This window comes from Symphalangus syndactylus, chromosome 15, assembly GCF_028878055.3.
Source record: "Symphalangus syndactylus isolate Jambi chromosome 15, NHGRI_mSymSyn1-v2.1_pri, whole genome shotgun sequence".
In the NCBI taxonomy this organism is placed as follows: Eukaryota; Metazoa; Chordata; class Mammalia; order Primates; family Hylobatidae; genus Symphalangus; species Symphalangus syndactylus.
In genome coordinates this window covers 83,586,518-83,601,207 of record NC_072437.2, presented here as the reverse complement: position 1 = coordinate 83,601,207, position 14,690 = coordinate 83,586,518, and the positions used below count along the sequence as shown (strand labels likewise).

The 14,690-nt window shown below is 38.7% G+C and overlaps 1 protein-coding gene across 1 annotated transcript in view; it reads right to left on the bottom strand.

Annotated features, from left to right (window-relative positions):
- LOC129463763 (UDP-glucose:glycoprotein glucosyltransferase 2-like) overlaps positions 1-14,690 on the bottom strand; it is a 142,415-nt gene continuing 127,725 nt past the window's right edge. Inside the window, 3 exon segments of the mRNA XM_063619093.1 lie at positions 1-2,656; positions 5,640-5,817; positions 6,523-7,120. Coding sequence (XP_063475163.1) covers positions 7,106-7,120 — 15 coding nt within the window. The 3' untranslated portion in view covers positions 1-2,656; positions 5,640-5,817; positions 6,523-7,105.

The following is a 14,690-nucleotide window of genomic DNA, read 5'->3' as shown; positions in this document are numbered from 1 at the left end:
TAAGGATAAAAATCTTTAATAAAGGCATAGTAAAAAAGGATATTAGGTATAGTAGAACAAATACAAGATTTATAGCACATTTCTCATCAGAAATAATGTAAGTGAGAAGACAGTGGGACATCTTTAAAGCACGGAGTGGGGGAAAAATCCTGTCAATCCATAATTCTATATGCACAAAAAATATTATTTATAAAGATTTATTTTTAACACACAAAAGCTGCAAAAATTTACACTTTGCAGTTCTGCACTACAAGAATGTTAAAGGGCATACTTTAGGCAAAAGAAAAATGATATGAGAGGGAAATGTGTTTCTATACAAAGGAATCTGTAGCCCAGTGCTAACTATAGAGGTAAATATATAAAATCTCCTTAAAAGACAATTGCCAGTATAAATAAAAATAATGATAGCATAGTATGAATTTATAATTATGTAAAAAATAACTAAATAAATAAAATGAATGACAACATTACTACAAAGGCTGGGAGTGGAGAAGTGGAAATGTACTACTACTGTAAATTCTTATGCTATACTTGAATAGGACCAGGGCTAGGGTAAGGCAAGGGAGGCACTTGCTTCAGGCACAAAATTTAAGGGTACTTCAAAACTTCATTGCTCAAGATAAATACCAATTTAATGAAATATTTTAAAATATAAAATTGAATACAAAATCCATAATTAACAAAATATCAAAATTTAAAGAAATGTTATACCAAGTCATGTTGGAACTTAATGGGAGATATCAGTAACAACTATTCTGTCTTTATTAAAAATTTGGTATTTTGTTTATTATGGAATTTTTTGCATTAATTTTGGTATTTTTAAATGTTGCTTCCAAACATTTATCTTGATTGCTGAGTTTTGGGGAGTATCCTTAAGTTTTTTGCCTCAGGCCTAGTCCTGTATCTGGGGATGGGACCCAGATATTTACCTTTTTCCTTTCTTTTTTTTTTTGAGACAGAGTCTCACTCTGTCACCCAGGCTGGAGTGCAGTGATGTGATCTCAGCTTACTGCAACCTCTGCCTCCCGGGATCAAGCCATTCTCCTGCCTCAGCCTCCCAAGTAGCTGGGACTACAGGTGCATGTCACCACACCTGGCTAATTTTTTTTTTTTTTTTGTATTTTTAGTAGAGACAGGGTTTCACCATGTTGGCCAGGATGGTCTCTATTCCCTGACCTCGTGATCCACCCACCTTGGCCTCCCAAAGTGCTGGGATTACAGGTGTGAACCACCATGCCTGGCCTTGCACTTTTCTTAAGCACCAAAGGTCCTCCTCCTGATTGAGGACCGCTAGTAGAGAAATAATTTCAGTCTTTACCTTGGCATACAAAGTTCTGTATGAATTCAAATGAACTAGCTCTTTTTGTTTGTTTCTTTGTTTCTTCTATTTTTTTTTTTTTTTTCAAAAAATACACAGAGGCATCATATTTAACCCAGACTTAGGTTTCCAGAGAAAGTTTTTTGGAAGAAGTGACAATTGAGAGATCAAAGGATAGAAGAGAGGACAAAAGAGTTTCAGTCAGAGGTAACAAACAGCATTCTCAAGAGTTTGGAGGTTCCAAAGAGAGTGGGGTATTCAAGGAGCTAAAAGAAGTTTGGGGCTGGGCATGGTGGCTTACACCTGTAACCCAGTACTTTGGGAGGCCGAGGTGGGTGGATCCCTTGAGGTCAGGAGTTTGAGACCAGCCTGGCCAATATGGCAAAACCCCATCTTTACTAAAAATACAAAAATTAGCTGTGCATTATGGCAGGTACCTGTAATCCCAGCTACTCGGGAGACTGAGGCACAAGGATCGCTTGAATCCAGGAGGCAGAGGTTGCAGTGAGACGAGATCGCACCACTACACTGCAGCCTGGGTGACAGACTGAGACTCCATCTCAAAAAAAAAAAAAAAAGTTTGGAGCAGAGAGAGTAAGGTGGAAGGTAATTGGGAGTAGAATGACATGTAGCAGAGAGGAAGAACAGAACACATTCTGCAGTAACATATGTCAGCAGTTCCAAACTGCTGACTTGATCTGGCCTGCAAATATATCACATTTGACCAGCATGGTGTTTTAACATTACTTAGAGTTAGTTGATAGTATTTAAAAAATTAGAAGATTTTGGCATAAATATCTGTGTTTCCAGGGTACCCTTTAAAATAAAAGTACAAGACTCAGCTCTGCTGGACATACATTTTTCAGGTCAGTTGGAGATAAGCAGGAGAAGGTTCTTCAAGATAGGGCAATGGTTCCCAATTTTGTCACAGTCCCCAACACTCCATATTGTCTCGATCATATTGTTTTCTTTTGCATAGGGCTTTTATAGACATATAAATTTGCAAACCCTATGATAAGCTATATGTATACAGGCTATTTTAGTGACAATATTTTAGTGAAACAAGCCAACTTTAAAAGATGGAATTGGCTGGGCACAGTGACTCACACTTGTAATCCTAGCACTTTGGGAGGCTGAGGTTGGTGGATTCCCTGAGCTCAGGAGTTTGAGACCAGCCTGGGCAACATGGTGAAACCCTGGGTGTGCAGCGTTCACCTGTAATCCCAGCTACTCTGGAGGCGGAGACAGGAGAATTGCTTGAACTCGGGAGGCGGAGGTTGCAGTAAGCCGAGATCACGCCATTGCAATTCCATCCTGGGCGACAGAACGAGACTCCGTCTAAAAAAAAAAAAAAAAAAAGATGGAATCCATTGTCTTCCATAACTAGACAGCCTACAGCCAGACAAGGCCTCAGACTTAGCTGGATATAGATAAAAGCTCAGGCAGTAGTATCAGGACTCTCTCTCTCTCTGTGCGTATGTCTTTCTATGCATTTCCTTTACATTATAGCCTCTTCCCACATGGTGAAAAAATGGCTACAACAGGCTAAAATACACAGTTTCCCAGGTTAGTAACCCCACGGGGGGAAGTCTTCTTTGTCCTCACATCTATTTATCAATCTTGAAAAACTCTGACGCTGCTTGGTCGCCTACATACTCCTGAGTCGAACACTGTACCTAGAAGGAATCAGTCTCTGCTTGCAGTCCAGATCATTTGTCCATGGTTTGTGCACTGCACAAAGGCATCTGGTCACAGGGAGTGAATGGGGGCCAAAAGCCAGGCCCATTTGCTCACCAGGCTATGTATCCTGGCATGCAGCTGCATTTTCTTGGAGGGAAAGGCAGCTTTTCATTTGCACAAGATGGTGTCTGCTTGCCTGCCGGGGTATGCATAGGGCTGTTTCCCCATGGACGGGGTGACTTTTATAATTTATCTGTGTAGGGATGGCGTCTTATTCTGGTTTAAATACAGGAGTTGCATTGGGTAGTGGTGGCCCTGTATGTGTTACCTATGCCTGGCCAACTGCTCATTAGTTGAGGGCATGCAGTTTCCCCAGAGGAATTTGAGCAGTCAATACGTACTTACCATCTGTGTTAAGAATTTGGCTTTTAGGCCAGGTGCAGTGGCTCACGTCTGTAATACCAGCACTTTGGCAAGCCAAGGCAGGAAGATCGCTCAAGCTCAGAAATCTCTACAAAAAATGTCTTAAAATTTTAGCCAGGTGTGGTGGCACACACTTGTAGTCCCATCTACTAAGGAGGCTGAGGTGGGAATGAGGGGATCACTTCAGCCCAGGAGGTCAAGGCTGCAGTAAGCTGTGAATGTGCCACTGCACTCCAGCCTGACAACAGAGTAAGACCCTATCTCAAAAAAAAAAAAAAAAAAAAAAAAGAATTTATTCTATGTAAGATAAGAGAACCATGGAAGAGTTGTAAGCATTACTTAATTTGCATTTTTGAATGAACAGCCTGCTTTCTTATTCCGTCTATATGCATTTTTTAGTTTAGAGTCAAACATTTCATTCTTGTATTTTGACTCTAACAAAAGTATTAACTATGGTTATGTTTTGATTAACAAAAAACAAAGTGACAAGAGCAGAAAGAATTAAGGAAGGGAAGGGAAAAGGGAAGGAGAGTTAGAAAGTCTGCCCAGGCAATCTGGCTGTAGTAGGGAGAATAGGTTTAAGGGGAACAAGACTGAAGGTGTGATAGGAGGTTGTTGACATCACTCAGGTGGAATGATATCTGCCTTTCCTCCTCCTCTCATCTACCTGGGGACATCCTATGGAACTTTCAAAGTTTAATGGAAAAGACACTTTTTTCAAGTATTCTTGACTCTACCCCAAGCTGAATTCAGACCTTTATTCTCTGTTATACCACAGCATTCCTTTAGAGCACTTCACTCACTGTTTATTTGCATATACTTTCTCCATCCAGACACTGAAACTCTGGACAGCAGAGACTGTATTCTACTTAATTACTAAGTATGAAGAGTCTAGCAGAGTGCCTTTATGGAGTCAATGACAAGTCAATGCTTGATGGATAAATGGATGGATAAATAGATGAATAAATGAAAAAATAGAAATGATATAATTTGGGATTAAGAGTTTAAAATTTTCCTAAATTTTTATGTAATTGGAATATACTTCCACTATTATCTGACATAAACGTTGTAAGAAAAGGAACAAATTTGGTGCACCACAATGAGCTCAGTTTGGGACGTGAAGCATTTGTGGCTCTGTGGAACACCTGTGAGTCCTGGGCAGTTGTAAACTTCTGGGCTTTGGGGATAAAACTGAGGGCTTGAATAAGCTGATCCGCAGGTTACCTTCAAGTTCTATGATGCTAAGTATAGTACTTAAGGATAAATAAGAGTAGAATTTATGAAGATTTCACATCAGTTTTTAAATGTGGAAATGCTCTGCGGTGAGCAAAAAGGCAAAATTGGGTGTTTGCTTTTTAAAATATTTGCTTTTCTGATGCCTTCTTCCACTCTTCAAATTGATACATACAATTTATATTTAAATGAAAGTGAATTCAAATGGGTTTATCTTTGGTAGATAACTCTTGAGATACTTGTCCAACATGTTGCAAAATCCACGCTGGAAGTTATTCTTTTAATCCTTGTAGCTGGATTCTAAGAGGGATTGGGAATGGCTTCTGAGAGGTCCTGAGACCAGGACAGGCCGCAGAGGCCACAGGCCACAGAGTTGATTAATTGGCATCCACTTACTAACAAGGATACACGAGACAGTCTCTTAAACCTCCTTTAATCCTTAGATTCCTTAGTGTTGGTCTCCACCTTCTTCCATGGAGCCAATATTTTTATTGTCCAGGCCTATCATTTAGCTAACTCTACAACTCTTACTGCCAAAACCAATGCTATCATTTTCCCCTTTGGTGATTAACTCACACAGCCTTGGACCAAAATGTACATATGCATGCCAGCAGTCAATGTTTTAGCTCCTCTTCTATCAAGACTGTCCCTCTGCCCAGGGCTAAAAAAGTCAGAAAGATGAGAGCCAAACAGTACTGTGCTTTTCATATTGATTCTCCTTCTTACAGTAATCTTTTTTTTTTACAGACTTCTGAATATTTTATAGTATTTCTTTTTTCCCCCCTGCTCAAGTCCTCACTCAAGCTACTTTTCATCTTTTTAAATACTGTAAAGAAAATGGGTGTGGATATAAAGTTTGTTCTACTTATTTGCCCAGGCCCTAGAGATTTCTGATTTTCAGACAGTTGATGTGTACATTTACAAACACAAATACCCACAAATAAAAATGCCACAGCCCCTGATTTGTATTCACTTTTCAAGGCACCTGTTTAAAGCCAAATAGTTTTAAATCTTTAAGTCATCTGTATATATCCACACAATCACTGGGCTCTGCAGCATCTGACTCCGTTTGTTTCTGATCCAATACAGGAGATTCCCAGTGTATTGTAATTCACCTTTTGTTTTTTCAGTAGCTATGATTATCACATTGTTGTCACAAACTCCTATTTTAAAAGTACAAAGAAAGTCATAAAGTTAAAATTAAAACACGAGGATTTTATGTATCATGTTATACAAATAATGCTTAAATTGACAATCCTGTAAAATCTTGAGTAAATGTTGGCCGGGCGCGGTGGCTCAAGCCTGTAATCCCAGTACTTTGGGAGGCCGAGGCGGGCGGATCACGAGGTCAGGAGATCGAGACCATGGTGAAACCCCGTCTCTACTAAAAAAAAAAAAAAAAAATACAAAAAATTAGCCGGACGTGTTGGCGGGTGCCTGTAGTCCCAGCTACTCGGGAGGCTGAGGCAGGAGAATGGCGTGAACCCGGGAGGTGGAGCTTGCAGTGAGCCGATATCGCGCCACTGCACTCCAGCCTGGGGGACAGAGGGAGACTGCGTCTCAAAAAAAAAAAAAAAAAAAATCTTGAGTAAATGTTTTAATCTACAGAGATTCAGGTATAATCTGTGGTTCACAGTCTGTGAATGTATTCAGAGTCATTTCAGATGAAGTTCATTTTATTAGGTTTTAGTTATTTGGAAGTGTGTAGGCTGTTTCAGCATTTATGGTAATATCAGTGAATCAGAATTTTTTGTTGTTGGGTTTTTTTTTTTTTGTAATGAAGCAACACATTCTATTAGTCAGCTTGGGCTTCTATAACAAAATACTACAGGCTGGATAGCTTAAACAACATCAATGTATTTTCTCACAGTTCTGAAGCCTGGAAGTTCAAGATCAGGGTGCTGGCAGAGTTGGTTTCTGCTGAGGCCTCTTTTCCTGGCTTGCAGACAGCTGCCTTCTCACTGTGTAGCCTTTTTCGCTGCGTGTGAGTGGAGAGAGAAAGAGGTCTGGAATCTCCTCCTCTTCTTATAAGGACACCAGTCCTATTGGATTAGAGCTCCATCCTCATGACCTCATTTGTGCCTATTTACCTTTCTACTGGCCCTATTTCCAAATGTAATCACATTGTGGGTTAGAGCTTCAACCTATGACTTGAGGTGGGAGGACATAAATCATTTTATAACACATATCCAGTAAACACAAAGAAGAAAAATGTTTCTAAAACTAGGGAAGTTGAAGCGTGGACCATTCCCACCAAGAATTAGCTAGTTATTGGGAGAAGGAAAACTTCTGCTCTTCAGGTGGTCACTGGATACTGCAGCACATTTTTTTACCCACCTTCCCTCCTGCTGTCTGCTTCCCACAACCACGTAGAATGTCCTTGTCTTCTCTTTACCAGATTATACGTCAATATTGGCCTCTTGAATCAGAGTATTTAATAAACCAGATAACTCAATTTCTAAGATCCTGGAAGAAAGAAAGGGGCGGACCAAGATGGGGGTGAGGGCTGGGGAATGTATTGAGCATTTCTACTACAAAAGCAAGGAGGCCAAATAGTAAATACAGCTCCAAACACACTCTCTGGTCTGTTATTCCAATTTTAACAATTTCTTTTTGCTAACCCTGTTCTAAAATCAGTGTTTTTCTGTACTGCTGAAAGAATATGTTGATTTGCTCTCGTCTTTTAAATACATGTTTTAAAATTACACATTGTTTTCTATTTAAAATGTCCCCTAAATTTAGTTCCCTGGGGAAAAGCCTGGGTTTTCCAATTCTAGCCACAGGTGCATCAGGAAGAACTTCAGAACAACTCAAGATTCTCCCCATGTTTTAGTTGAGGTAACCAAGGTTGGTAGAGGTGAAGTTTTTGGTCAAAGTCATGCAGTTAGTGAGTAAATTGGAATTCCCACTAAGATTTCACACATCCCAAGGGCTATGCTCATTTCTTTAATGAGAAAGGGAATTATTACATATAGGTACTCTGTAATTTTCATTAAAGAGGACAATCTCCATTAACAAGAATCCAAATACCTGTGACCCTCAATTTCTTTTCATGAACTTTCCTTTTTAAGAGAAAAAGAAAAATTATAACAGTAATGCTGTTAATAGCAATTAAGATATAAGTATTTATATATATGATTCCAGTGACTATTCTGTCATTCCCCTAAACACACATTAGGCCTAATAATCTAATATTGTAAATGTTATAGAAAGATTAGTATTTTCAGAGATAATCCCAAGCCTTTTAAAATAACCCAAATCAATGCCAAAAATATCCATTAAGCTAATTGAACCAAGCTGAATAGTGAGCCAGGAAGTAGACGTATTTTATTTCATTTAAAGAATACTTAGATCTTATACTTCTTTTTTTTTCTTGGTCTACAGTGGCTTGTCTGTTCTGACATATTATTTTAAGTAACATTTTCTACTATAAGTAATTGCTTGTTGTGGAATTTGGAAAATATAGAAGAAAAGCATAAAGAAATTTAATAATTCAGAGATAACATATGTTATATTTTATGTTTCCCATACATAGATATCTATATGGCTTTAACTTGCAAATTTGGAATTATACAGTATATCCATTCTTTATTCTACTCTAACATTTTACGATTCATTTATAATTCTTTATTTGCATAAATATACACAGCCTAAAATATTCTCCTGTGGCTATATCATGTTTTAATAGTTTCACTGGTGAATATTTAAATATTTATATATAATACAACAACTAATATATAGGTCCTTATATCACTTTTTCTTAGGTTAGATTTTTAAAATTAAATTACTTCATTAAAGGGTAGAAACATGTTTGAAGCTCTTGGTAAGTATTATTAAGCTACTCTCCAGGACTGTTGCAACACTCCTGGGTCTACCTTACTATACCACTCCCAGCAATAGGTATTATTGCAGCATGAATAGATTGATAATATTATGTCATTGTAAATTATTTGCTTTATCAGGTTTAAAAAGTGACCTTTTGGTTCATAGGACACATTTTCCTAAATATTCTGTTATCAAATAAAACAACAGTAGAATTGTAGTGGGAATTGTGCTAAGTGATTATCTCATTTGGTTCAAATCACAATCTTATAATACATGTAGTATACTCATTTTCTTAGAAAGGTTCAACCACTTGCCCAAGATAACCTAGCTAGGAGTTGGCACAGAACCAACCAGGTCTGACTCCAAAACATATGTAAAATAGTATTTATTTTTCATTTTAACTAATGTAGTTTTATCAAACACATTAGGATCAGACACCCCAGATTCCCTCACATTTTTACACATTATTGAAATGTTCCAATCTGTTTCTTTCAGCTTATTTTCTGAATGAATTATCTACAATAATCATTTTATCAATTTCTTCAAAATTGGCATTTTAATTGATGTTGCATTAAGGGCATACATTAAATTCTTGAAAAGTTACATCTTAATAGCATCAGGACTTCCAGCAACATGATGTCAAGATGCTCTTAGAAACCTTATTTAGTTTTGTGGTTTCTTCAACATAGCTTGTTCACCTTTCTTGGTGAGGTGTTTTCTGTTTCTTTTTTTCTAACATTAATGAGTGGGATTTTTAAAAATTATCTTTTAGCTGACTATGCTTAGCCCTGATTTGAAATCAGTCCTTGGTATCTATGGGGAATTGGTTCCAGTACCCCTCTCAGATAACAAAATTTGAGGGCACTCAAGTCTCTGATATAGAATATGTTAAATACTGATCATGGCAATCATATGGGAAATTCTTTTTTGTCCTTTACCATACTAGGATTATCTCTAGAATTTTACCTTCGTGTGTGTGTGTGTGTGTGTGTGTGTGTGTTCATTTACTGTGGACCCAGGGATAATGCAGTCAGTGGAAATTCCACCTTGACTTTGGTGCTTTTTCAGTCTTTAGTTTTCAGTATTGTCATGCAATTTAATGGGGAATTAGGAACTGGTATATGACCCCAAAACTTGCTGCTATTGTAACTCTGAAATGAACATACACATTTTAGAAAGATTTTCAACAAATGGTGTAACATATTATTGCCTAATTAACTTTAAAATGTAATCCATTTCCCTAAGCATCTCAGTCTTCTCAGGTAAGATTATAATTGGCTTTTCCTAATTAGATTTATGCCACACTCCATTATTCCCCATTATACATGCTATTTCCACCGCCCTCCAGAATTTATAGTTTTCCAGACCAGGACTAGAGAAAGTAAAGCCTGGAATTCATAAAAAAACAAACTCCTGAGCTGAAAGTCTGCCACTCACTCCACTCTCTTGGCCCAGACCTGTCCGTTTCTACCCCGGAACAGGGACATTTCCACCACATGGTTCTGCTGTTCTCATATCCTGCACTCTGCTTCCCGCAACTCAAAATTCATGGTAAAAAACACGTGTTACTAACAGAACCTAAACTTTTTCTTAACCTCATGCTTATGTCTAGCCTCAGGACTACAAGGAACTGCAATTTCCTGAGGATAAAAATATATGGGCCTATAACGGTGAAGATATGTCATTATGCATTGTCAAAACCCATAGAATGTACACCACCAAGAGTGAACACTAAACTATGGACTTCGGGCGAACATGATGTGCCAATGCAGGTTTAGTGATTGTAACACATGCACCACTCTGGTGCAGGATGTTGATAGTGGGTTAGGCTGTGGGTGTGGGGGAAGGGAGTGTATGAGAACTCTCTGTACTTCTGCTCAGTTTTTCTGTGAAGCTAAAACTGCTCTAAAAAATAAAGCGTATTTAGGCCGGACGCGGTGGCTCACGCTTGAAATCCCAGCACTTTGGGAGGCCGAGGCGGGCGGATCACGAGATCAGGAGATCGAGACCACGGTGAAACCCTGTCTCTACTAAAAATATAAAAAAATCAGCCGGGCGTGGTGGCGGGCGCCTGTAGTCCCAGCTACTCGGAGAGGCTGAGGCAGGAGAATGGCGTGAACCCGGGAGGCGGAGCTTGCAGTGAGCCGAGATTGCGCCACTGCACTCCAGCCTGGGCGGCAGAGCAGGACTCCGCCTCAAAAAAAAAATAAAATAAAATAAAATAAAGCGTATTTAAAAATATATGTTTAAATAGCCCTCAAATACTATCTGGATGTCACGCCCAGAGACTCTCTGGACTCCATCTCTGCCTGTTAAGTGCCTCGCATCTTCCCACGGGACATTCTTAGGTCATTGCTTAGGAATCTAAATCCAACAGGGTTAATTTCTCAGGACTGCTCTCTGCTCCCTAATCAGTCTTCCTGCTCACCTCTCCTTTTGTTTCTTCTTTTATTCCTGTGTTCTTCCTGGAATGCTATAATATTTTAAAATCTTTCTCTTTATGGAAAAGCCACAAAATTATTCTATAAACATTAAGCATTGACAAGAATAAATGTTAACGAATAAACAAATGACAGAGGTCACAAGACTTATAACAAATAGTCCCCACTTTGTGGCTGATGGCGTCATTTACTGCAATCATACAATGTGCTCTTTTGGGGATCCATAGAAACATTGGTGTCGATCTCTAGAGTTGGGTTATTTTTATCTCAAGAACACTTAGGCCAGGTGCAGTGGCTCATGTCTGTAATCCCAGCACTTTGGGAGGCCGAGGTGGGTGGATGACTTGAGGTTAGGAGTTCAAGACCAGCCTGGCCAACATCATGAACTCCGTCTCTACTAAAAATACAAAAATTAGCCAGGCGTTGTGGTGGGCACCTGTAATCCCAGTTACTCGGGAGGCTAAGTAAGGAGAATCACTTGAACCAGGAAGGCAGAGGTTGCAGTGAGCCAAGATTGCACCACTGCACTCCAGCCTGGGTGACAGAGCAAGACTCTGTCTCAAAAAAAAAAAAAAAAAAAAAAAGGAAAAATAGAACACTTTAAAAAAAAAACACTATAAATAGTGTAATTTTGTTTTCCTCTTGGTTTTGGCTACCAGGGAACTCAGAATTAAGTAAGAAGAACTCAGCTTTCAAAAATACAGGCCAGCCTGGGCAACAGGCAAGATTCCATTTCTATTTTTTAAAAAAATACAGGACCATTTGTCATGCATTGTGAATAATAACTTTACCTGTGAGGTTTTTTTTTTTTTTACCTTATTTTTCTACTATATTCTCTTTGCCCTTATTTCCTATTTGGTTTATGTGGTATGCATTTCCACAAGCCTCCCAGGATACTGAAAGGCGAGAAGAAGCGTTTTCATATGACACTGCAATTCTCAGCATGAGTGTCTCTGGCTTTGCAAATTTTCACTGGCCTGTGTAGTCACATGCTGTCTTTCCTTTGACATTCGATACATACCTGAACCATATAAGTCCAGGAAGGCAGCACCAATGCAAATGTTAGTTTAATTCAAATATAATTGGGAATCAAATTTTTCAGAAAGGTACATCATGCAATGAGTTCCTAATACAAGTGAAAGTGACTTTAGTATTAACTGCAAAATTGTCACTAATACTATTATTATCTGTGCTATTTTTTCTTCATCTGGTTGGTATATTTAAAAAAAAAAAAAAAACTAACCAAAATTTGGTTGGAAATTTTCCTCTTTACAACATAGTACATGAATCAGTAGGAATTGTTCATTCTTTCTGTTTTGTTGTTTTAATGTAACCATGGAAACATGGAGAGTAACTAATAAATCCTTGATGATACTCAGGCTGCCTTTGATTTTACTGTCCTCTTGTTTCTGTTGTTAATGTTGGGTTAACTGCAGCACATAATTTACTAGATAGCAACAGTAGGTCTGTGCCACATAATTTTTTATTCAGACCTGTAACAGTGTCTCATACATAGTAGATGCTTCATATTTGTTGAATGAAGGATTCTAAGAATAAAGGAATGAGTGGATGAAGAATAAAACAAGTCAGGCTAAATCTTAAAAATGAACTCTGGCAGGCCAGGCATGGTGGCTCATGCCTGTAATCCCAGCACTGTGGGAGGCTGAGGTGGGCAGATCACAAGGTCAGGAGATCGAGACCATCCTGGCCAACATGGTGAAACCCCATCTCTACTAAAATACAAAATATTAGCCAGGCGTGGTGGTGCGCACCTGTAGTCCCAGCTACTTGGGAGGCTGAGGCAGGGGAATTGCTTCAACCCGGGAGGCGGAGATTGCAGTGAGTCGAGATTGTGCCAGTGCACTCCAGTCTGGCAACAGAGTGAGACTCCACCTAGAAAAAAAAAAAAAAAAAAAAAAGCTCTGGCAAGGCTGTGTAAGAGAAAGGGATTCCATTGTGGGCAACTCAGAATTCATGGTAGAAAACACCTGTTACTAAGAGAAGCTAAACTTTTTCTTAGTATTGGAATTGCCAAAACATTGTTTTAGGCTTTTATCATTCCTAAGAGGTGTTATTTAAAGTTGGATCCCTGATAAGACTGTTGCGATGGTCTAAAGGATTCCAGGCACCTGCATTTTATCTCATGTGTCAACTGTTCTTCCTTGCTCTAAAAAAAAAGGCAGCTGGAAAAGAACCAATTGCAGGGGAAGTAAAAACAAAGAATTCAGCAGCCAAGCTTCATCTTATATAGTGCAGGACTGGCTGCTTAATTTGAAGAGCCTTGTGCATGAACTCAGAGCCTTGTTCAAAATTATTAAGAATTTCAGGACTACAACAGAGCACTGAACCGAGCTTTGATTTCTTCTGAGTGTGGGGTCGTTTACACATAAAGCTAGCTCTGCATATATGTTTCTAGTTCCTTATTGTTTTTGAACAAATAAAATTGAGTAGGTCTGATATAAGCAAGCCTTATATGAGATGGTATCTCATTGTGGTTTTGATTTGCATTTCTCTGATGGCCAGTGATGATGAGCACTTTTTCATGTGTTTTTTGGCTGCATGAATGTCTTCTTTTGAGAAGTGTCTGTTCATATCCTTCGCCCACATTTTGATGGGGTTTTTTGTTCTTTTCGTGTAAATTTGTTTGAGTTCATTGTAGATTCTGGACGTTAGCCCATTGTCAGATGAGTAGTTTGCAAAAATTTTCTCCCATTCTGTAGGTTGCCTGTTCACTCTGATGGTAGTTTCTTTTGCTGTGCAGAAGCTCCTTAGTTTAATTAGATCCCATTTGTCGATTTTGGCTTTTGTTGCCATTGCTTTTAGTGTTTTAGACATGAAGTCCTTGCCCATGCCTATGTCCTGAATGGTATTGCCTAGGTTTTCTTCTAGGGTTTTTATGGTTTTAGGTCTAACATGTAAGTCTCTAATCCATCTTGAATTAATTTTTGTATAAGGTGTAAGAAGGGATCCAGTTTCAGCTTTCTATATATGGCTAGCCAGTTTTCCCAGCACCATTTATTAAATAGGGAATCCTTTCCCCATTTCTTCTTTTTGTCAGGTTTACCAAAGATCAGATAGTTGTAGATATGTGGCATTATTTCTGAGGGCTGTGTTCTGTTCCATTGGTCTATATCTCTGTTTTGGTACCAGTACCATGATGTTTTGGTTACTGTAGCCTTGTAGTATAGTTTGAAGTCAGGTAGCATGATGCCTCCAGCTTTGTTCTTTTGGCTTAGGATTGTCTTGGCAATGTAGGCTCTTTTTTGCTTCCATATGAACTTTAAAGCAGTTTTTTCCAGTTCTGTGAAGAAAGTCATTGGTAGCTTGATGGGGATGGCATTGAATCTATAAAATACCTTGGGCAGTATGGCCATTTTCACGATATTGATTCTTCCAACTCATGAGCATGGAATGTTCTTCCATTTGTTTGTATCCTCTTTTATTTCATTGAGCAGTGGTTTGTAGTTTTCCTTGAAGAGGTCCTTCACATCCCTTGTAAGTTGGACTCCTAGGTATTTTATTCTCTTTGAAGCAATTGTGAATGGGAGTTCACTCATGATTTGGCTCTCTGTCTGTTTTTGGTGTATAAGAATGCTTGGATTTCTGCACATTGATTTTGTATCCTGAGACTTTGCTGAAGTTGCTTATCAGCTTAAGGGGATTTTGGGCTGAGACAATGGGGTTTTCTAGATATACAGTCATGTCATCTGCAAACAGGGACAATTTGACTTCCTTTTTTCCTAATTGAATACCCTTTATTTCCTTCTCCT